This window comes from Cyclopterus lumpus, chromosome 1, assembly GCF_009769545.1.
Source record: "Cyclopterus lumpus isolate fCycLum1 chromosome 1, fCycLum1.pri, whole genome shotgun sequence".
Taxonomy (NCBI): Eukaryota; Metazoa; Chordata; class Actinopteri; order Perciformes; family Cyclopteridae; genus Cyclopterus; species Cyclopterus lumpus.
In genome coordinates, this window is record NC_046966.1 from 14,575,229 (window position 1) to 14,597,520 (window position 22,292).

A 22,292-nucleotide genomic window follows, 5' to 3' on the forward strand; every position below is an offset into this window, starting at 1 on the left:
TATTCATAAATGTATATATTATTGACATGATACCATGCCTCATAAGCAGGAAGGGTTTACACACAAGAAGTCACATTGAGCTTGTAATATAACTGGGAGTTTGACTATCCTTACATTAGTGGTTAGTGGTGACATTGCTTCGCAGTTGAGGGCACACTCTGAATTCTCATCTTTCTGTAGATGTCCACTACAAAGTCAAAGTTTCATTAAGGGATACACTGAACCCTACGATGCTCCCCGGGCTCTTTCCTAAAGACTTAGGATGGGATAAATGCAGATGCCAAATTTCATGTATGTATATGGCCATTGTAATACATTGTAAGTTCATTTAAGTACCTGCATGTGACAGCCTAGAACCTGTTACACATTGTTTTACAAATTGTGTCAAAGCGGAGTTGCTGGTTAGAGATAGACACTTTCAGTTCATTTTCAATGTTCAACTTTGTTCTGTATTTGGTCTTCATTGCAGCAACTGCAGAAAACCCTGTTTCCCATAAATAGGATGTGGCAAAAGCCAACAGTATGCCCATAGCTCTTTGGCCTAAAACACAGCAGTGAACTAGATGTGTACTGTAGTCTCCCTGTTGAGTCAGATGTCATGTCAATGTACTGCTCTTCCTCTGTGGTATTGAGGGAGGTCTGCAGGTGCAGTTGCTTGAAAGGTGTTTCGTATCCAGTCATATTTTGCAGAATACTCAGGAAGTACTTCTGAAAGTGCTTTTGCAGGGCTAAGATATGAGCCTTCATACATGGAATAATTGTATTTTCCAGCTCATTGTTGTCAAGGAATGCGTTCAGGTTTTCAAAGGAGTCCACACTCCACTTTGTCTGTGTGTCTGTGTGTGTGTGTGTATGTGTGTGTGTTGGTTGGTGATGAAGCCGCAACACCCCCCCCCCCCCCCCCCTCCCCCCTCCCTTTAATTAGCAGCTAAGGAAGCAGCTTCAGGAAACACCCACATTTGAAGAACAGGAAGTATCACATGTCTCAAGCAGCAGCAGCAGCACTGTTCAGTGATAAGAAAAGATGCATGAGCAGCGCATCTTCCTGCTCACCTACATGGTGGCTGTTGGTAAGATCTCACATTTTGCTACAATTTTTATCTACAAAAAGGAAATATAGGAATATTTGATGTGTTTGGAACCAATTGAAGGTGATTTTGAGGCTACAAACCCTTGAGAGATATTGTATGTTGTGTGAGCTCCTTTCGGGAGGGTAAAATAAAATAAAAATATATAGCATTGTTTGTGAAGTTGGAAACCCTTCTAATCTTTAATTTATCATATTCAATCATTTAAGTTTCAACACTCAAAATTGTGCCGAGTGCAAAAGCTCAGGAAATCTATCGTGGTGAAATTACTTTTTACAGAAGAAATCAAAACTAAAAGCTCCGTGGTGTTAAAGAAAAAAGATTATTTTTGACATTTTAAAATGTAATTTTTAAAATGTCTTTGAGCAGCACAACATTTTATTTGCCTCAAGGTGGTCCCAAAAAACGAGAGGTGAATATTTCACACACAAAACAAATCAAAACTATCAATACAACTAGGAATTGTTTTGTGATTTAAGTTAACTGACCCTCTGAACAATATGTTGTAAAAAACCCTATAACGTGAGCAAGAGAGCTGAGCACACTGCAAGTGATTTTTTAACAGGCTGTAATTACAACATTGACAAAAAAATCATATTAAAGTGTTACGGAAAGGTTGTTTGTAAAGCTGGCTATGTACACACGCAACAGATTCAGAGCACATTGCTTTCTTTAGATCTTTGGTTATGTGTGCCCTCGGAATTAATGCCACACATCTGCATAATGCATTTAAGCACGTGAATGTGGGTAGCACACCTTCATTTTAAATAAGGTCAACAACAATGTCAGAACGTTTTGAGAAGAAACTAGCTTAGATTTTTTGGTGTAGTATATTTTCGTAATATGGAGATGTGTGACATCTGATAAACTCGGTTGTGTCTGAAAACTACATGATTGACCATTTAAAAAATCTGAGCTCGCCAGACCTCTGTTGCCCACTTTTAATGTCTCCTTAAGGCCAGCAGCTTGAGAAATAGCTGCTACTGCACTTCACACACAAATCTCTCGTCAAATTGTTGAATGCTTGGCAATGTTAGATTACTAGCCAATCTTTAAAATATAACATTATTTCTAAAACAGTAATGTTATTTCATATTTCTCAAATTCAGATTATTTATGAATTTAAAATGAGTTGCCATCTATTTAGATTAAGATAGAGTGGGTTGTTCTCCAATCAGATGATTGGCTGTTTGATCCTTGGCCCCGCTTGTCCATGTCAAGACCCTGAACCCCAAATTGCTCCCATACGCTGTGCCTGCACTGTATGAAAGGCTGTGAATGGTTAGCTAGTCCTGATGGGCAGGTGGCTCCTTGCATGGTCGCCCCTAACATCAGTTTATGAATGGATGGGAACGGGAGAATGGCATGTAGTGTTAAAGTGCTTTGAGTGGTCGGTAGACAAGAGCGCCATTTACAAATCCATTTACCAAAACTTGAATGTGTGGTCTTTTTCGCTTGCAGCCATCCCTGTCTCTTTGACTTTCAACATTGATACGACACCTCAAGATGTCTATATTGGGGAACAAAATGATTTCTTTGGATACAAAGTGCTTCAATTCATGTCTGGCACAGACAAAGGGTAAGTTTTCATTTTCTGCTTGGTGGTTCTGTTGTTATCAGAAGCTCATTTGAGCACTTTGTGGTTCATCATCTTGACTGATATTGCATCCTGTGACTCACCTTCCTGTTGCATTACAAAGAGATTGTTCTAATGTCAACAGCAGAAGCATTTTATTCCCTTTACTAAGCGGTGGTGCTCGGCCACTAATATGGTTAACTGCTTCACAGGATAATCGTAACTGCACCGCTGCGGCTAAATGGATCTGGGAGCATGTGTAAACCGGACCAAAACCAACAGATCCAGTGCTTCACCCCTGAAGGTACATAAATCCTTATTTATAAATAAAATGTATATTATACTGTATAAGGAATGTTATCCAACTTACTGTGTCCAACAATGCAACAATATGAAATGTCAAATCAACTGCTACTGTCGCAGATCTTTCTCTAACAGACACAACAATACCAGTCAAGCACTTTGGCCTGTCGATAGCTGAAGATGCCAAACGCTCCGAATTCACTGTGAGAAAAATCACAAAGCTCAAATAGTTTGATAAAATCGCAAATACACTTTCTCTGTGACAAGTTCTGAAGAAATCAGTATGATAAATCAATGTATTCTGCTTCATATGTTCTGATCTAGGTGTGCAGTCCAAGTGTAGTCCATGAATGCAATGAGAACTCCTATGTGAACGGCGTGTGCTACACCATCACGAATCAACTTCAGCAAATCTCCTCTTTCAAAACTGCTTTCCAGGGTAAAAGACTCTTGGAGAGTGTCAACTTTTACAACTCTGTGGTTATTACAACTTGTTCTCCGCATACTGAAATAACATTCTCAATGCCTTTGCCGACTAAATATCCTTTACAATGTTTAACTTCTTTCAGAATGCACAAAAAAGACAGTGGACCTTGTCTTTCTTTTTGACGGATCACGGAGTATGAGCGAGGACGAGTTCAACAAAAACAAAGATTTCATCGTGGATATAATGAACAGCCTTAAGAACTCATCAATCAAGGTCCTTGTGCTACTGCTGAATTAAAGCGTTCATAGCATTTATTTGTTGAATCATATACACATAACGTTGAATACCATATGATCATGTCTGCTTTTTTCAGTTTGCAGCAGTTCAGTTCTCCACCGAATATCGAAAGGTTTTTGACTTCAACGACTACCAAGCTGGTAGGGATAGCGATAAACTTCAAAAAGAACCACAATTGAGGAGCCTCACCAACACACATAAAGCCCTCAAATTCGTGTTGTAAGTTTAGTTACATTACACAGTTCCCAACTTCTAATTTAATAACATTTAAATAACAGCTGTTGTTAAAGAACTTGCGCAGTACAACTTTATGATTATGAGCATGTTATTTGTTGAATTAATACATGTTCATTGATATATTTTTAATGCTACTTTTACATGTGTTTCAGGGATGAAATCTTGGACAACTCAGAGTCAGGTGCTTCTCCTGATGCAACTAAAGTTGTGGTACTAATCACAGATGGAGATCCCAGCGATTCAGACAGAAATGGCATTATTAAAAGATATGATGAGAAAAACATAATTCGCTTTGTAATTGGGGTAAGCTGTGATGTCTCATTACTCTGTCTATCTGAACAATCTATTTATTCAGCTAAAACAGTCACACAAGTAATGCCTCAGGGATTAAGTCTTACAACTGTACCACTATGCAGATAATACACTTCTTCTCAATGTCATACTTCTAAAAAAAACAACATTAGAACATTTACAAATAGTTTGTCTAGTGCAACTTGTACAGATTCCAGTTTTAAGTCCAAGATTGTACAAACTTGTATTGTTTATCGAGCTGACATTGGACTCTGGGATACTACATTATTTCAAGAAGCATTCTGGTTTCAGGTCAAAGATGCAAAACTGGAAAAATTCAGAGCCATTGCTTCAGATCCAAAAGACAAAAATGCCTTCAAAATTGAGAACTATGACAGACTGAAAGAAGTACTGGAAAACTTTCAGAAAAAGATCTTTAAAATGGAAGGTGATGTTCAATTCAGTTTTTTTTCCTCTCGTTTTACAATAATGTTACACAAATCATTTTTATCTCCCTGGTGAAACTCTGATTTAGCAACATGAAGTGCTCATGGTTTCTGTTTAGGCTCCAAAGTCTCTCGGGCAGGCGATATGACCAATGAAATGTCTCAGAGCGGATTCAGTGCTGTCTTCTACAACGTGAGTAAAGTAAAAAAGACTAAATCTGGATCGATTCAACATCTTTTACCCATAAATAAACATACAGGGTCAGGTAAACCGTATCTTTAAACAGCAACATTTTATCTGGTTCATAAAAAGCATGAATTATCATCTTGCGATGCCAATTTGGGACAATGCTTGGTCCCTTCCCCATTTCCTATTCACCCATACCTCCCTTGATCTGACCATTGTTGTATTGTGCCTTCATTTTGATCTCAACTGCACACCTGCAAAGATTTGTGACTGCATCTTGTACGATTGTCCCATAATATATTACTTAAGTTGTGTTACATGCTGTGCCACATCCTGGTTGGCCTGTTATCTTCTACTTTTCATCCATGGCACAAGTTAAGGATTCTCAGCTATTTAACAAATGCTTGCAAATTTTTTTTTTGATGTCTGTTAAATGATTTCTTTTCTTCCACAGTTTATCTCTCTCCTCCCAACATAATTACTGTTGGTAACTCCACTCCTCTCCAATGCGCTGACTAGACCTGCACATTTCTGTTTCACAGGATACACTGATTCTGGGTTCAGTGGGATCAAACAGCTGGCGTGGTTCTCTCCAACACCGTCATGAACAAAAAGATACACAAATTGATGATCCACACATGCAGATGGACTCCTACATGGGTACTGAACATAACGTTGTTTCTTTCTTTTCAGATTAGCTGCTTCTTTATAAATAACTAAATGTTTATAGTTGGTTAAAGATGTTGATGCTTTATTTTATTTGAAAAACATATGCCACAATAAATTACCTCAATCAGTTTGCATTCTGATCATATGTGACTGACACTGTTGCAGGATACTCTATTTCTGTTGGAGAGAAGAATAGCGCTCCTCTATATTTCTCCGGGGCACCAAGATTTGAGCACATTGGACAGGTCGTACTTTTCAGACTCAATGGGAAGAACTGGACGGCAGCCCAGAGAATAAATGGGGACCAGGTTAGTAACTGTGTTGAGAAATGTTTGAAATGTCTTTTTTAACAAAGATAGTTGTAAGCTTTAAGGGTGCTGTGCTCAGCATGTTTACCTGCATCTCTTTTTGTTATACCATTGGAGCTAGCGTCCTTCATTTTTAGGTAATTTCTCATGAACCTATTTTGTATTTAAGGAACTGTCAAAAAAGGAAAGTTTATTTATTACTTTATAGACAACTGGAACCCCTTGCATTAACATTTACTGTCAGGACTACAGGTTCTACTTTGCAAAGTGAAACATGAATATTTGTTTGATAAAATGCATTTAAAGATGCAAAATTCTGCATGTTGCATCTTTCTGAAAATGTGCAACGTCATATTATTTCTGCAGTTGCAGAGAGGAAACCAGAGCACTTCCTTGCACTTGCAACACCTAGTTTTGCTTGAAGAATAACTGTGAAAAAGAAAAAAAAAACGTTTATACAGTCAGTACATGTACTTAAAAAACAAAACAGGATATAATTGTTTTGAATTTAAATGATATAAACTTCACTTTTCAGATTGGTTCTTACTTTGGTGCAGAGTTGTGCTCAGTAGATGTCAACTCAGATGGTAACACCGATTTCTTGCTGGTGGGAGCTCCACTGTTTTACCATCCTCATGAGAAGAAAGAAGGCCAGATCTACGTCTACACACTGACGGATGAGGTGGGCTGTGATAAATGGCTACTATGTGTTTGACCGCTCGCTACTACGACGTTGTACAATCTGGGAGTTCACCATGTTTTGGTCTGACAACTTTATCCCTTTCACAGTGTGCTTTCAGTTCATAAAAGTTAATTGTAACATTTTGGTCACAGAATTTTTTTTTTTCAGCATTCAGTTGTACTAAGCTCCAACCTCTTGTGTCACTTCCTGTTCCCCAAAAAAACGTAGTGCACAAACCAATGGGGGAGGTCACAGTTCAGAATCTGTGTTTTAGTTTTAATACGGTTCCTGAGAGCTAATACATGCATTATTATCTTAATCAATGAGCATATGTTATTTCCAACAGATGCAACTGAAACATGAATTGATTGTGACTGCATCATCGATGGGGAGATTTGGCTCCACCATATCCAGTCTTGCAGATTTAAATGGAGATCGACTACGAGACGTAGCTGTTGGAGCCCCCCTTGAGAATGATAACACAGGGACTGTGTACATCTACCTGGGTGACAGACACAGAGGGATACGCAGCACTTTCAGCCAGGTGAGACCGAGAAAAACTGACAAACTATATCTTTTTAGTTTAATTGTATTTCTGGGATAGCGGCAGTTGGCTCTAAAACATACACATTTGGTGAATGTTCACTCTGCTTAGAGGAGTTTCCTCTCTATCTTCTCTGAATAACTAAAAAGCCCCATAAAATAATAATACAAATTCAATAGTGCATCAACATCATGAGGGTTAGACAAATTGGTGTGTTTGCAAACTGAAACTGGATTTTGATTAAAACTAACAAAGACATCAGTCATATTATTTTCTCAGTAGAGGATACAGTTGTCATCAGGGTATTGTTCAGTGATTTTAAAAACCTGTATCTTTCTCACACTGAGCATCGACTAAAACAACTAAACACACAGCATTTGACGCCACCCCCTCTCCAATGAATGCCTTTCCATATGTGTGCAAATCATGCACGGGTTCAGTTGTGTTATGTTATTCCAGAGAATCATGGGACAGAAAATAAAGCCTGTGCTGAGATTCTTTGGACAAGCAATTGATGGGCACATTGACCTCGGAGAGGACGGACTCCCAGATATTGTTGTCGGATCACAGGGCGCTGCTGTTGTCTTAAGGTATGGACACTGTGAACATCCATGTGAAACTGTCAATCAGCAACTATAAAAGCATCTTGAATGGCTGAAGCCACGATTAAAATTCATGTACTGGGATCTTATTAAACCTCCTTCACGCATAAGTATACAATCAGCCTCCAGAAAATATCATGTACAAAGTCTGATTAGCCATCTTTTTGATGAATGTCTTTCAGGTCCAGGCCCGTCTTTAATGTCAATGCCCGTCTGTCTTTTATACCGAATAAGATAAGTACTGACAACATTGACTGTCTGGGCAACACAGATGAAACTTTACCAATGGTTACCCTGACAGCCTGCTTTGAAATGGTAGAAACAACAAAGAGCAAACCAGGTACGGCCAGACTGGAATATATTAGCAGCTGCTGACACATCACACCCTATCAGTATTTTAACCTTGATCTATGTGTGATGTTTGCAGCGGCAATGAGCTCCGGCCTGAACATCTCGTACATGCTCTGTGTGGATCCAATGAGACCAATATTTCGAGGTTTCTTCAGTCAAACCAACAAGAAATCTAGAAATCTCACCTCTATCTACGAGCTGAGGGATGAAGATACTTGCTTCAACTACTCAGTCTACATGCCAGTATGGAGATTAATTGATCATAATCACCTTCACATATACAGCTATGACCAACTCTGCAGCTCTAAATGTCATAAATGTATCTATACCTCATATAGTTAATTCCTAGATACATCCACAAAACCTTTGTGGGTTACAACACACTTTAAATCCACAAATGTTTTGTCAAATTTATAGTTAAGGTAATTAAGAGCCCAAAATGAATACTTTGGGTCTGTGTCCTAATGGCTCTTTATGCCACAAATTCCGCAAAATTGTGTTCAATTTTGTCTTCACAGATAATAATATTGTTTGATGAGGATTTCCATTAAAACTTGTTAGATATATAAAAATAAAACATATTCGCTTCATAATACACAAATTCATTATTCAGTCCGTTAGTCTAATGTTGACACCACATTTGCTCAAATTATCTGTCGACTTTTTGCCTGTGCTTCAACAACATGCAGATGACTGATTTTATTTTTTGCAGAAATGTGTGAAAGACACATCATCCCCCATCAGCATCAGATTAAACTTTTTCCAAGTTGACAATGAGAGTGCGAGTGCCGTCCTGAATATGGACAGCAAAATGTCTCAGGCTGATGTTGAGGTATGTACAGTGACCTCAGCAAAATGCTGCAGGCAGTCACATTCATTAATTAGCAGTGGTATTTTTCCAGGCTAGGTAGAAACTTAAAATGTAAAACCGTTGTATCTTTTGTTGTTGTTGTTATATTGACAAGGAATTTGTTTCTACTGAAGATGCACATTTTCAAATATCTACTATACTGTGTATCAGGCTTTTGGCTACACATGCAATGCTTGTTACTTGACAGCCAGGATATAATTTACCATCTTAATCTTTTCAAAGTTATTACAATTCCTTTGGTGAGAAAACTATTTTTTGTTGACACATTTCCCTCTATCAACCTGCTGGTGCCACCAGATGAATAATCAGGAGCCAGTAGTCATTCAATTTCTCACTTCTCTTATTAATTCAAACATCTGTGCACAACTTCATGGCAATACATCCAAAATGTGTGGAGCTATTTTAGTTGTGACCACGGTGGTGGAGCGGTAAACTACCATTGCCAGCATTGAAGCCTGGCATGGCTGAAAACTGGCACAACAATTGTCTGTGACTAATAATGTATGTGTCTGGTAACAAGGTATTGTTTGTTTATTGTGTTCCAAAGGAATCCTGTCTTGCTCGCCGTTTTCAATAATGAAATTAACAGACCTTTTATTACAGGTTCCCTTTGAAAAACATTGTAGAAAAAATGACACCTGTATTGCCGAACTTGACGTGGAGTTCAACTTCATGTATGTATACATTATTAACACAGCACACAACTGTAATATTATCATATGACCAAATGTACTCTCTTTCTGTTAGGACTCCAACATTATTGGTGGCAGAAGAACAATACTTCCAAGTGCTTGTTAAACTGTCCAATCATGGTGATGACTCCTACAACACCAGCCTAACAATGCACTATCCCAGAGGCCTCTCCTTTTCTAGGATGACTTTTAAAAAGGTAACTTAAAAGTGTAACTTTTATATATACACCTGTACACCTGCCTCAAGTGATGTCACTTGAGTCATTCTTGGGGCTGAAGAAAACAATGCTTTGCATAAAAATCAATCTGGGTGTGTGGAGTTAGAAAGAAGTGAGCTGTGGCCTGCTCCCTAGCTCTGTTTAAAGATGCAATGTGTACATTCTGGCTAGTATTTTCATTTAAAACTTTTTGGCTAGTATTTTCATTTAAAACTTTTTTTTTTAAATAACTAATATTACCAACAGAGTGAACATAAATGTACAGTTTGTACATTATGTTAATGTGTAGTTATGTGTTGCAGCAATTATTTACAGAAATGAGCATGCAAAGCAGCTAGCCCTGGCCCGTCCCGTCTTGTAATATCACTTGTACCTCAAGAGGCGCTAGTGAGTTAGTGTAGCGCCCACACCACACGAGAGGATTATAAAATAGCCGCGTTATTTCGACCAGCCGTTTTAGCAGTTTGGTTGAATTTGGTATATTATTGCCCTAGAGTTGGTTATAGTAGGCTTTTATGACTAGTAACTGTAATCTTATATTATATGGACCTAGTAGTAGTACAATAATTGAAACACATCCTGGGTGGGTTGTTAGAAGTGTTACTGATCACAAAATCTGTGAGAACAAATGTTTGAAATCTTTAGACTTGCCTGAAAGCTCAAACTAAAACACACCTACTCATGTCCATACAAATGTCACAGCATTGAATTCCAGATTGTCTCAGTTCACGTGTTTTCCTAAAACAGGCAACAAGACCAACAATCCACAGCTGCCAAGATCTCGAGGGAGTACTTGACAAAACCATATGTGGCATCAGCCGTCCTGTGTTTCGCAGCAGATCAGCAGTGAGTCATATCGCACCTGGAAAGAAGTTTCAGAAATCAAGAACTGTGACCAACTGCCTGAACCTGTGACATTTACAACCTTTGCAACTTCTCTCATTTGGATATTTTCTCTTTCACTCACATCAAACATCATTGTCTTTTTTTCTGTGAAGGCAACATTCATGACTTCTTTCCACATCATGAATGAGTATGAGTGGGACGACACAATTACGATGAACATTACTGGTGAAAGGTAGCGGCCTTCTAATACAATCCAACACACAGACATAAGCCAAACATTGTATATCTATTACTAAACTATTATTGATTACTATCAGTACATATTTAGTGTTTAATATTCACAAGAAATGCTTTTTACATCCTCAGTGATAATACAAACTCCACCAGGATTGCTTTCCTGACCAAAAGCATCAAAGTGCAATTTAAAATTAAAATGGCAGTAATGGTGTAAGTGTACCTATTCACATTTTGGAACTGTTCTTATATATGCCAAGTCATTTTTATAATTTTAATTTTTACATTTTAAATCCAGTCAGTGGTCCTCTTGTCCTCCAGCCACCTGCATGTTGTGATTATACATTTTTCAGGAAAGAAGACTCTATCAACTATCTGAACTTCACAACAGAGGATACTGGGCCTAAAAAAATAGTTGCTACATACAAGGTGAGGCAGTAAATTATGGCCAATCAAAGCTAATATTAACTAATCATTAAGTAGCTCACTGATCAAGCTGCAATTTTAGGTCTGCCAATGTTGATCGTTTGGCTTCAGGAGAAGAGCGGAACAAATATCGAATGCAACACTGACACATCATCACCGTAAAGATGTTTTGGGGAACTTGTTGCCGTAGCACACATTTGCCTATTTACACATCCAGCCGAAACAAAGCAAAAGTAGCATTCATTTAAAGTTGTGTTTCAATTTTTTTTCAACACTTTGCCTAGTTTGGATTTTCCCAACTCCAAGGTGAATTAGATGTTCAATGTTCACCAGCTAGCCGCTAACTGTGTGGTGTTTAGTGGTGAGCAGCTGGGTTGCAATGCAGTACAGGGTTTGTATGGACTAAACTAATGAGACATAACATGCTACTTGAGGGCTGCATGGTGGTGCACTGTTGTTTCACAGCAAGAGGGTGTAATTCCCAAAATGTATTAAAAAAAACTATTTTTTTGCAACTCTCTCTCTCTCCTTGCAGATAGAAAATCTTGGTTTCAAGGACTTTCCTGTCAACGTGTCCCTGGTCTTCCCAACTAAACTGGAACAAAACTTTGAAATGACAAACTATCACGTCTTTGTTCAGCAGGTAACTCGGCGACTGACAGAACGCTACTTTTACGTGATTATACTGCTGCTTTGTTTGGAAATGCAAATCCTTAATGCGTCCTTAATTACCTTTTTTCTCCTTATTTTTTTAAAGAACAAAACTCACTGCACAGGCATTACTGATACACAATCTGAAGTAAGTAAAACATATTTAGTGTCAACATATTCTAACTGAACATGTTGTGGAATTAAAATCCCCTAATAAAATAAAATGTTACTGTGTTACAGTACTGTTCGCCAGAAAAATATTGTAAAATCATAGTGTGTGACAGTTTCATCCTGGAGAAAGAATCACCCACTGAATTTACATTGTCAGGAGACGTACAATTCAGGGATCTCAAACAGCATGCAGCGGTACGTAGCAGCAAACACAGACAGAATACATACCACATATACCATTGAAAGTGGTGAATACATCATGAATTAACATACTCTTACTTTGCAGAATATTGCCTTTCTTAAACGATATACTGGAGATGGCGGAGAGGTTAAATTTAAAAGCTTTATACATGTCAACTATGACAAGCAACGATATGTGCTGGACTCTCATAAACAACAGGTATGTTCACGTTAAACCACAGTTGTGCCATTTCAAAGATATTGCTTTTTAAGGATAAATTATTGTATACAATAACCAAATAAATATGGTTTTACGCAGGAGAAGTCCGAACCAACAATGAAATGGGTACATTCAGTCTACACATTAGCAGCCAACACTATTTTATCGACAAGACATTTTAGATCCTCATTCAAATGCATAGAGGCCCCACTTTGAACACTTGTATTTTCTCTGCCGACAGACTGAAGTTCAGGTTGAGTTCATAATCCTCCCGGATCAACGCCTGATCATGTTAACTGGAGTTGGACTGGGACTGTTGTTTCTGATCATAATCACCGTCATCATGTTTAAGGTGAGAGTTGACGTTCTATTTTAATTCCAAACCACAATACAAGAAAACCGTCTATCCCAGACACACTTCCAGCTGAATCTTAAGAACTGATCCAAAAGCATATAAATCACACATTTCTGCTGTAAATGTGTCTGTGGCGTTTAGTCTAATGATATTCTCGTCTCTGTCCTAAGTTGGGCTGCTTTAAGAGGAGAACGATGGAGTATTATCAAGAGCAGGAGGACGGCGCTGCTCTACAGCCTGGCAGCGCGACACAGCCCACATCGGCCCCCACCAGTGGGCTAGTCAGCCAATCAGAGACTAACGGCCAACATGACAAACCTACAGAGGAAATCTCCCTTCTTGATGATGGTGAGGCAAAAAGCAATTCCACGACAGCTGATACAGAGGAGGAACTGCATGAGTTGGCGGACTGAACTATAATGCATGCAGCATGCACAGGAGATCCTTAGAGTGCTGCAGAACTTGATTGATACCTTTCATGAGGTTTGTTATCAACACAAGCTCTTTAACGTTTTGTTCTTTGGCACAAAATATGTAACTAAATATCCCACTCTTTAATTTTCATGTGTTTTAAAAAAGGCTGGTTGCTAACAAGGGGCTAAATCCGACGACTAAACGTCATCACACCAAACACCAGCTTAGTGGTGGTGGCATGAAGTAATGAGAGCATGGTGCAGCTCATTTTTAGCCTGCCGTCAGCTTTTTTATTCTGCCGATTGCATCCATGCTTAAAAACATCATAACAATGTTCACTTGTGACGAGTTTCTTGCAGAACAAAATGTGGAAGTGTAGCTTGTGTTGGCTATTCTCTTTTGGTTGAGGGAACCACTGCGATGCTAACTTCTGGTATGGCCTGCAAAAATATGAAAATGTTTGGCTTTCTTGCTGATAGCTAGATAAGAACATTGATACCTTTCATGTCCGTCCAATATTGAACTGGAGCCAGGAGAGTATTAGCTTTCTCCGGTGCTGACAACTGCATCTCAGTCTTCCTTAGCAAGTAGTGTTTGTTCAGTTATAAGTAAGGTGGCTAAGTATGAAACTTTAGTCACGTGGTAACTACTGGTCTGGTATCAGTGGGAGATCAAAACCCTTATTTCATTTCATGCAATAACGTGTAAAACAATAATGTGTAAAACTGCCAGGACGCTGAACGAACAACTGAATGAACACCAGAAATATCAGCTGTCTGTGAACGTGGTCATGCAGCATCGACTGGTAAAACATCAAGGTCATTGACCAGGGTTCAGGTGAAGGAGGGAGAAAGGTCATTCCCATCAGATGCCACAGACTTTTTACAGAGACAAGGATTACAATCTTCCCTCCGTTCACAGATCAATTGACGTTTTGAACGAAATGTATAAAAATGGACATTTAATGTGTTGAAAATGGCTGAACTAGGCATCTGTTTTACATCAGCCCGGAACCTCTCAATCCGCCCTCCTTTTTAATACACTGTAACTGTACACAAGCACAGTATTTATTGAGCAAATGTGAGTTCTACTTGTATTATAGCTGATTGCTTCTTATAATGTATAACTTTTAGATCATTTGAGTGAATACAGTGGTAAGTAAAATTAACAATTGTCATAATTTGCCAGCAAGATTGTACTTCTTTGAGATCAGCTTTTGTGTTAACGCGTGCAGTTTGATCAACTTTGAGTTTAAATTGTTTAGCCTTCCATTGTTGTCTGTACAGTATATATTTTTTATCTTATTCCTTAGATTATCTTGTTTGGGCAATCAATAAAAATCCTCAACGATCCAATCGTGTCTGTGAGAGCTTGAATATTGTATTAAATGATTATCTTTGGTTTGTCATGCTTCATTCTATGATGTCCAGTTTTAAATAAATAAAACACACAAGACAACTTTGTAAGAGATAAAGTAAAGATATTTTCTTTTCACGGACGTTTGTCACAAACAGCCATATACACATGCAGAGCATATACATGTTGTAGTATATTATGAATTAAATGCATTTATTTGTTATTGTTCAACATGTAACCTCTGTACTGCAAAACAATACTTGATATCAAATGGAAAATCTTTTTTAAGTTGCGAGAAATCCTAAAGTTCATATCTATATCTGCCTGATTTATTTATGTGTATTCAATCAAAACTATATACCTGGGGAATTCTTCTATTTGATTTAAACTAAATTATGAACATTGAAAACAAATAAGAGCGCCTTACCAATTTGTTGTGCAACTGCAAACTTTAGAAGACAAATTAAGTTTATTTTTGCAGCACCATAACAGAAATATTATATTTCGAGTGCACAAGTAAAATGTAATATACACATAAAATATTTTTAATGTTTAATTATTACATTTTGGATATAACAATAATTAAGTCTTAAAACTGCACCAAAAAAAAAAGTAAATACAAAGAAGACTGTATATTTTAAATAAATATGTGCACTGTCATAACATGGTTCACTCATGCAGGCAAAATTAATAAAAACCTAATTTACAAGATTTAACATAAAAGTAAATCCAACGTTAATGTCCAAAGTGGAAAACTTGAAAAAGGTCCTTTAGCGGTTTGACCGCCACATCCCCAGCTTGCTTCTTCTGTCTTGATCGGGTGTGATGCTGCTTCAGCGCCGCCACTGGTTGGCCCAGCATATTGCATGTGCCAGAGTTTATTACCTGAAGTTCAGTTGTTCCTGGACTGCTGAAGATAGATCCAGCTGTTCCTTCAAAGGGGATTTGAGGAGTCTGAAGAGACGGCTGGTGCTCCGTTGAGTGTGCAGCTGTATTATCAGGGGACGGTTGGACTTGCAGTCTTGAGTCTGCAGATTACAAATGGTGTGGAAATTAACCTTTTCAATCTCCTTTAGAGAAAACAAATGTGATGTGAAACACTTCAATGTCTTTAAGCATTTATTGAACAGATACTTGGAATAATTCAATTGAATGGACAGAGCTCTTTCACCACACATACTTAGGTCTGACCCAGAAGAACAGTCATGTGTATGTGTGTATGTACTGTATGTATGTATGTATGTATGCATGTATGTATGCAATGTATGTAAACCCTGTGCTTTTGCTTTACTTTCAACCCTTTCTCGAAGTGGGAATGTTGGTATTGGGAGTGGTAGAAGGAGGCTACTAAAAACAGTTTTTCTGAAGTAAAACTATAATAGTAAAGATATTAATACTGTGCATTTGAAGTGAAGAGTGAGAGAGATGCATTATCAGCCCAATGTACTCACATGTACTTAATGTCACTTTCAAGGTAGATCTTTCAATTATAATATAATGCTAATAATGCATCATATTATTATTATTGTTATAATTAAAGTCAAATCTGTATCTGCAACGTAACATTTCTTTCAGGTAAATTTAGTCCTACAATATTTTCCTCTCAAGTTGAATTACACAGTAAATTGTGAAAAGTTGAGTTACATATTTTTTAGGTGGATTAGGAGCCTTTTGTAATTGATTTCAGGGTACTTTGACTTCCAATAATAACATAGTTCAATATTTTCATATCTGTTGGGAGTTGCCTACCTTGCCTAACGGTTAAGTCTGCCCATGGTGTTTTTCCCTGAGTCAGTGTATTTCACTGACCGTGAGTAGGAGAGCACAGTTCTAAGTGTGACGTTGTTTGTAAGAGCAGCTCTCAAGAAAACTGAGCATAACACCACAGGCCAAGCATTCGGCCTGTTCTGAACAGGCACGTTTTCAAAGGGCCCGGCCCTCATTAATATAAAACTCTTCAACAGGAATGAGTCAACAGCATACCTGAAGTGACACTGATCTGAATACTGCCCTGTTGCTCTCCATCCTGGTGGTACGGGCCCAGGCACAGGAAGAGTGTCTTCAGAACTGAATTGTTTACAGTGTCTGCTTCTGTAGATCAAACAAAATGAGGCATTAACATATTTCAGCAGTGCAAGTCAGAATTTCCCACTAGTATTTATAAGCAGTGGGGAGCATGTCCTTACCTTTGTCGGATGCGATGTATGGCAGCTGCTGATGAGCACCGGTTGTAGAAGGACTGTTACCACAAGGAGTTGGACTGGTAGATGTCTCACCGAGAGAATCAAGGCTACAGACGGGATTCAGCATCTGCTTTGTAGGTTTTTTTATGTGCTCCGTTGAGCTGTCATAATTTTCTATTTTAGGATTAGGAGAGAAACAGGCGGATCTTGTCGCACAATATATTTCTTTGACCGTATTAACCTGGTGTTGAAGAGGTGTCTCTAAATCAGAAGTACTTGGTTTGGAGTTTGATAAATGAGATGCATTATCAACGGACTGCTTTGACTGTTGAGAGCAGGAGGAAGTCCTTGAATAATCTGGTTGAGTTTGGATGCTTTGGAGAGGAGGAGCACTGAGAGCGGCAGCAAAAAAGCTGAGGAAGGACCTGTCAGGGGCTTTGTCAGGTTCAACTGCCCTTTTAACACAATTACTCCTGCAACCTGCAGGCTGTGGAGCAGGACAGGAAGATTGAATGAAGCCTCGAGGACAAGAAGAACTTGGTACAGAATTGTCTACGGGCTGCAGAGTGTCAGTAATGGGACTTGCGAAAAGGTTATTAAAGGGTGTTTTACGGGTCTTTTTACATCCGACTGCCAAATCGTGTGCTGTTTTACTGCTGCACTCGGCTGGGATTTCAGTTGAATTCGGTTGTTGTGTGTCATGGTTGAGGCCAGATTGTGTCTTTTTGGAGTGCAGGTGGATCTTAGTTGGTTGTTTTTCTACAAAATGACAACTGGCAGAGTTTGCAGAATCACTTGTCTTAAAGGAGCGGGTGACAGGTTCAACAGGAACAGCAGCTCCACCTTTAAAGTCTGTGAAATGTAAAATAGGAGAAAAAGGCTTTTTTGAAGCTTCCGAGTCAGATGTCAGAACAGGGAGATGGAGCCTCAACTGTGTAGGATTTTTGGAAGTAGATGTTGGACTTGAAAAAATGTGTTTGCGCCTAGTGCGTACAAAAGGAAGAACACCTTCACTTTTACAGGTGTCAGAGCATGTCATATCCAAAGGTACGTGCATGCATCCTTTCATATCTCCTTTGGATAACACATACTTATCTACTCCAGTGGCAGGAGAATGCAGCAACTCCAACTTGACCTTATAAGTAGTTCTTTGAGCAGGTTTAATTGATTCTGGCATTTTGCCACCTTGTGTCTCGTTATCCCTGGAGGCCAGACTAGGACTAGGGCAGTTCTTTGAAAGCAGACTGGTGTGCACTTGGAGGGATGACAGGCTCTTGAATACTTTTTCCTGGGAATTGTTCACTTCCTTTCTAGCATTTACCGAATGCAAGAACTTCGCATCTTGGGTTTCTGAGCTCAGCATAGGAACAGTGATCTGTTCAAAGTCAGTTATTGGGGTATAGAACACATTTTGTGCAGTAGGGGGGGCAGGTGTGCGTCTAAAGGTAGAATTTTCCACTGATTTACAAGACCTGAGAACAGCATCCACAGAGTAGGGAACTTCGCTTGGGTTTGCAGAGACTGAACTGCCAGATTCTTGACTTTCTGGAGTTGTAAAGAAACAAGGGAAAGGTTTGAATAATTGAGGTCCAAGCACTGCTGCAACTGAATAACAAACTGGCTCCTCGTGTTTAAGGTTACTTGACGGGGGGGTGTACGGTTGGGCAGCATCTGATGCACTTGGCGGATCAGCTTCCTCCATGACATCAGCCAGCTTTTCAGTCTGATATAACAAGGTTTCCTTCTCAGCATTTGTTTCTCCGCTGTTGTAAAAGTTAGGCCTAAAGAATAAAGAAAATCAGCATGCTACTTACTCATATCATAACTGGTATGAATGATTGATTACTAGCTGAATTCCTACGCAAGAATTGATTGATGCATTTACAGAATCACAATGACAAGTTAAGGTGTGTATGTGCATACCTGCGTGGTTGCAGGAGTATATCAGTGCAAGTCCCACTTGCTTCTGTAACTTCTGACTCATCTGTGTTCTCTGGCTGTCCTGGCGGCTCCTGTTCAGCTTTTTTTTTTGAAAGTTCATAGAGGTCATCATCACGTTTTAATATCTGCAGTGAGAAGAAGGGAAGACATACAATTGTTTTCAGCACCCAGCAATGCCTATAAAACATAGTAAGAACATTTTCACGAGTGGCTTTTTACATACACACCTCATGCAACAGTTGTTTTGTGAGGTCATTAAGTGGCTCGTGGGAAAACCTGCAATCTGCTCCTTGAAAACATTTTCCTTTTCTGTGGAAGAACTTGCAAGGAAAGGACTGTGCAGCTTAGTAAAGGAAATAATAGATATTAAACAACCCTCAATTTCTGACAAATGGTACACTATTTATTACTGCAATGGGTTCATTAAAAAAAATGTACACATCATTGCTGTTCAACCAAAGGATATCATGCATGTAGGGGCAGCTCTCCCCCTTTGTGCAAAGTCCTTGAACGTAGAACTTGCACACTTCTTTGACGAGATTGTTGTGTCCCTTAACATGTTCCAGTTGGCAGTCGTCATCCTGTGTGCAGTTATAATCACACTCAATAAAATCAGAATAATGAGATTTTCTTTCTATCCTACAAGATATTTAGACAGGTCAACTTTGGTATATCACGTTATATATATATATGTATATATATATATATATATATATATATATATATATATATATATATATATATATATATATATATATATATATATAAATAATATAACCTGCCTTGATGCACCTTCCCCAAAGGAAATGACGACAAATTAAGCGCCCATCCACCAACACGGCATTCTGGTCCTTGAACTCCTGGGACATGGACCTTTTATGTTTTTCTTGGACGTCCTGAGAGAAAAGATGAGCATAACAAAGAAATTTACAAATGTTTTGATTAATACATGAAAAGACATTTACAAGGAAGCATTTCTTTTTTTTCATTCAAGATACAACATATTACAGGCTGATGCTCTTGCTTACCTGCTTGTCATTTTTATTTTGTCTGTATCTTCCACCTTTTCCCCAAGGTTGCATCTGATGGCTTCCCCCTTTATTGGCAGGTTTCCATCCATCTTTCTGTTGATGGTGATTTTTCTGCCCCTCCGGCTTCTTTTTCTGCTGCTGCTTGTTCACATGAGGGTTATTTTTAGTCGTGTAATTCTGACCTTTTTTATTGTGACCAGCTTTGTAATTTTGATTATGCATCACTTCTTTGGTGAAGCCAACTCTTGAATGTTGGCTATTAGTGTTATGCATATGGTAGTGTGTGGCATTGGAGTCATCTTCCCTGAAGGATGTAGCATTATAACTTCTGGTTGTTTGGGATTCGTAACGTAGCTTCTGTGGAAAGAAAATGCAAAGAAATTAAATGTCAAGGACATGCCTGTTAATATTGTAAGACATCCTTTTCAAGTTTGACAAGTACAAATACATGTTGTGCAGACAAGCAGCACAAACCCCATATAACTTAATGATGAATTACACAAAGGTGCAAACATACATTACAGAAACGTATCTCACGTAAAATGTGCCGCCAGTGTGCAATAATTCCATTCTATCTATTGCATGATGTTATTTACCTGTGTATCTGTCTACCAGGTGTGCATTAACCAACACTGACATTTTACAGCATTACAACCTTCACGAAGGTCAGGTCTATTGCAAGGCTGTTGTATTAAACTGCATTAACATGAGCTTAAATGTTCATCTCACCTTTTTATAAGGGCCAGTCTGCTCAACCTGGATTTTCCTCTTTCTGGCATTGCCTCTTTGACCACTCTCAGTGTCGTTCCTGTAAAACAAAATAAGTATTTAACTAAAGAATAAGGCCATAGCCATAACATACACATTAAAGCTAATGGCTAAATATAGTTAAATACCATTACCTGTGCGTAAAGGCGGGTTGACCAGGGCTCTTGACACCTTCTTCGACAGCAGATAGTCCCGAGAACAGGTTTGCGAAGGCCATTTTATTTGATCGTCATTAGTTAGTTGTTTATTCTGATGGAAATACTAGCATGATGTAGATGTGACCATCCAGTCAGAAGTTATTAAAGCAAAACACTAACTTTTTAACAGCCACCTGCACAGCGGGGAATGCTGGCTCGCGCACAAAGCTGCGTTAGTCCCGCCCAGGTATTATCTCTCCTCACCTGCTTGTCTGTTAAGGCCAGAAATACCCAAAACAAAATAAAGTTTGATTTGCGGTCCAGTAAACTGTCGTTCACATGGCTCACTCCATCATTCCGCATCGTTCACTTCTTCTTCCGTGTTTGAGACAAACGTCACGTCCCTGGACTCTACCAAATTTGGACAGAGGGGGGTGTCGACTCTACCAAATATGGACAGAGGGGGGTGTAGCGTGAAGAACCCTGATACTGGCGGTAGAATTATGTTTCGCCTGCCATATTTGGTACATAATGTATGAAGGCAGGAGTGATCAACATCCATGGGTGGCCCTCAATACAGTTTATTAAGAATCGACAACACTGTATTTAATTCACCGTATACTCTCCTGTCTCCCTAAAGTGAAAGGGACTAACTTTAAGATTATACCGTGTTGCTGAGTTTTAGAACAAAATGTTGTAATTTCTTTACTCGTGTTCTTTTGTGATGAAGCTCTGGATTGGGTTAATGCAAGGACCTGATCGTCTCTCATAATAGCACTTTTCACATGTTTTAGAAAGCACTGGTATTCTCTTCTACATAGATAAATTACAGCTTAATTAAAAAAACACATGTCAGTTAATATGCCTTAACGAAATGCATGTCACAGTAGGAAATGCACAAATGTAAATAACTACATTAATGATGGCTAAATTCCAATTATCTGCCCACGGTCATGGTCATGATCCTTGAATTAAACAGAGCCATTATAATTGTTAATATTATCAGTAATATCTGTGCTTTTCCTACTATGAGTTAAAAGGTGTGCAGTGGAAAAAGACCTAGAATACTAGGCTACTTGGTAAAATGTTATACCCAATTAGGAAATGGAAAGAGACTCACTTAAACGGTATGCACTTTAATCATGACTTCAAGTTGTAGCCAATAAAAGTGCCAATAAACTATGTCTCACATCTCATTTTTTATTATTTTGATGAGTATGTTACATGTTATTGTATCTGTCTTTTCTTGTTGTAGTCTTTATTTGACTCCCATTCCTATCTTTGACTCTCCACTTGTTTTAAGTGATTATTTTATGTTTATTATTGTATTCCCCAATTTTAATTGTGCACGCTCCATTGAGAAAATCCACAATGTTCTTTGTGAAAATCAATGGTTGTGCATGAGAAGTATCTGCTTTTCTGTCTCCCTTGTGGAAATTCAAAATCAAATATAGCCCAAATATAACTGTATTGACTATAACAATTAACCAATTTAAATACTAAAGCCACTGTGGGAGAACTTGTTTCAATCCATTTATTCCTTGCTCCGTGACACCACAGTATCAAATCATGTTCAATATACTTGCATTA

At 38.5% G+C, this 22,292-nt stretch overlaps 2 protein-coding genes across 6 annotated transcripts; one reads left to right on the forward strand and one right to left on the reverse strand.

Annotated features, from left to right (window-relative positions):
* Window positions 1-933: 933 nt before the first annotated feature.
* On the forward strand, window positions 934-14,641 carry zmp:0000001082 (integrin alpha-M). 3 transcript variants are annotated; one of them, XM_034532112.1, is made up of 31 exons: window positions 934-1,070; window positions 2,550-2,667; window positions 2,877-2,968; window positions 3,103-3,170; window positions 3,292-3,406; window positions 3,537-3,667; window positions 3,768-3,910; window positions 4,081-4,231; window positions 4,532-4,667; window positions 4,785-4,858; window positions 5,395-5,512; window positions 5,687-5,829; window positions 6,365-6,511; window positions 6,858-7,055; window positions 7,515-7,645; window positions 7,840-7,997; window positions 8,085-8,251; window positions 8,721-8,840; window positions 9,483-9,553; window positions 9,627-9,768; window positions 10,537-10,635; window positions 10,788-10,867; window positions 11,002-11,082; window positions 11,223-11,298; window positions 11,831-11,938; window positions 12,053-12,094; window positions 12,187-12,312; window positions 12,404-12,517; window positions 12,617-12,643; window positions 12,759-12,869; window positions 13,043-14,641. In XM_034532112.1, exons 1-31 carry the CDS (start codon window positions 1,025-1,027, stop codon window positions 13,283-13,285), a joined length of 3,576 nt encoding a protein of 1,191 aa, XP_034388003.1. In that variant the 5' UTR covers window positions 934-1,024; the 3' UTR covers window positions 13,286-14,641. The 3 variants fall into 3 exon arrangements, with proteins under 3 accessions (XP_034388003.1, XP_034387994.1, XP_034388012.1); XM_034532103.1 differs by having other exon boundaries at window positions 935-1,070; window positions 3,088-3,170; XM_034532121.1 differs by lacking the exons at window positions 934-1,070; window positions 3,103-3,170 and having other exon boundaries at window positions 2,553-2,667.
* A 154-nt stretch (window positions 14,642-14,795) lies between these two features.
* On the reverse strand, window positions 14,796-21,076 carry LOC117737128. 3 transcript variants are annotated; one of them, XM_034542837.1, is made up of 11 exons: window positions 20,883-21,076; window positions 20,700-20,739; window positions 20,527-20,605; window positions 19,795-20,154; window positions 19,549-19,662; window positions 19,233-19,347; window positions 18,994-19,103; window positions 18,749-18,891; window positions 16,829-18,606; window positions 16,626-16,733; window positions 14,796-15,670 (listed from the first exon to the last, which is right to left on the reverse strand). In XM_034542837.1, the coding sequence occupies exons 4-11, from the start codon at window positions 20,068-20,070 to the stop codon at window positions 15,378-15,380; spliced, it is 2,937 nt and encodes a 978-aa protein (XP_034398728.1). In that variant the 5' UTR covers window positions 20,071-20,154; window positions 20,527-20,605; window positions 20,700-20,739; window positions 20,883-21,076; the 3' UTR covers window positions 14,796-15,377. The 3 variants fall into 3 exon arrangements, with proteins under 3 accessions (XP_034398728.1, XP_034398719.1, XP_034398711.1); XM_034542828.1 differs by having other exon boundaries at window positions 19,795-19,935; window positions 20,023-20,154; window positions 20,700-21,076; XM_034542820.1 differs by having other exon boundaries at window positions 20,700-21,076.
* Between the last annotated feature and the right edge of the window lie 1,216 nt (window positions 21,077-22,292).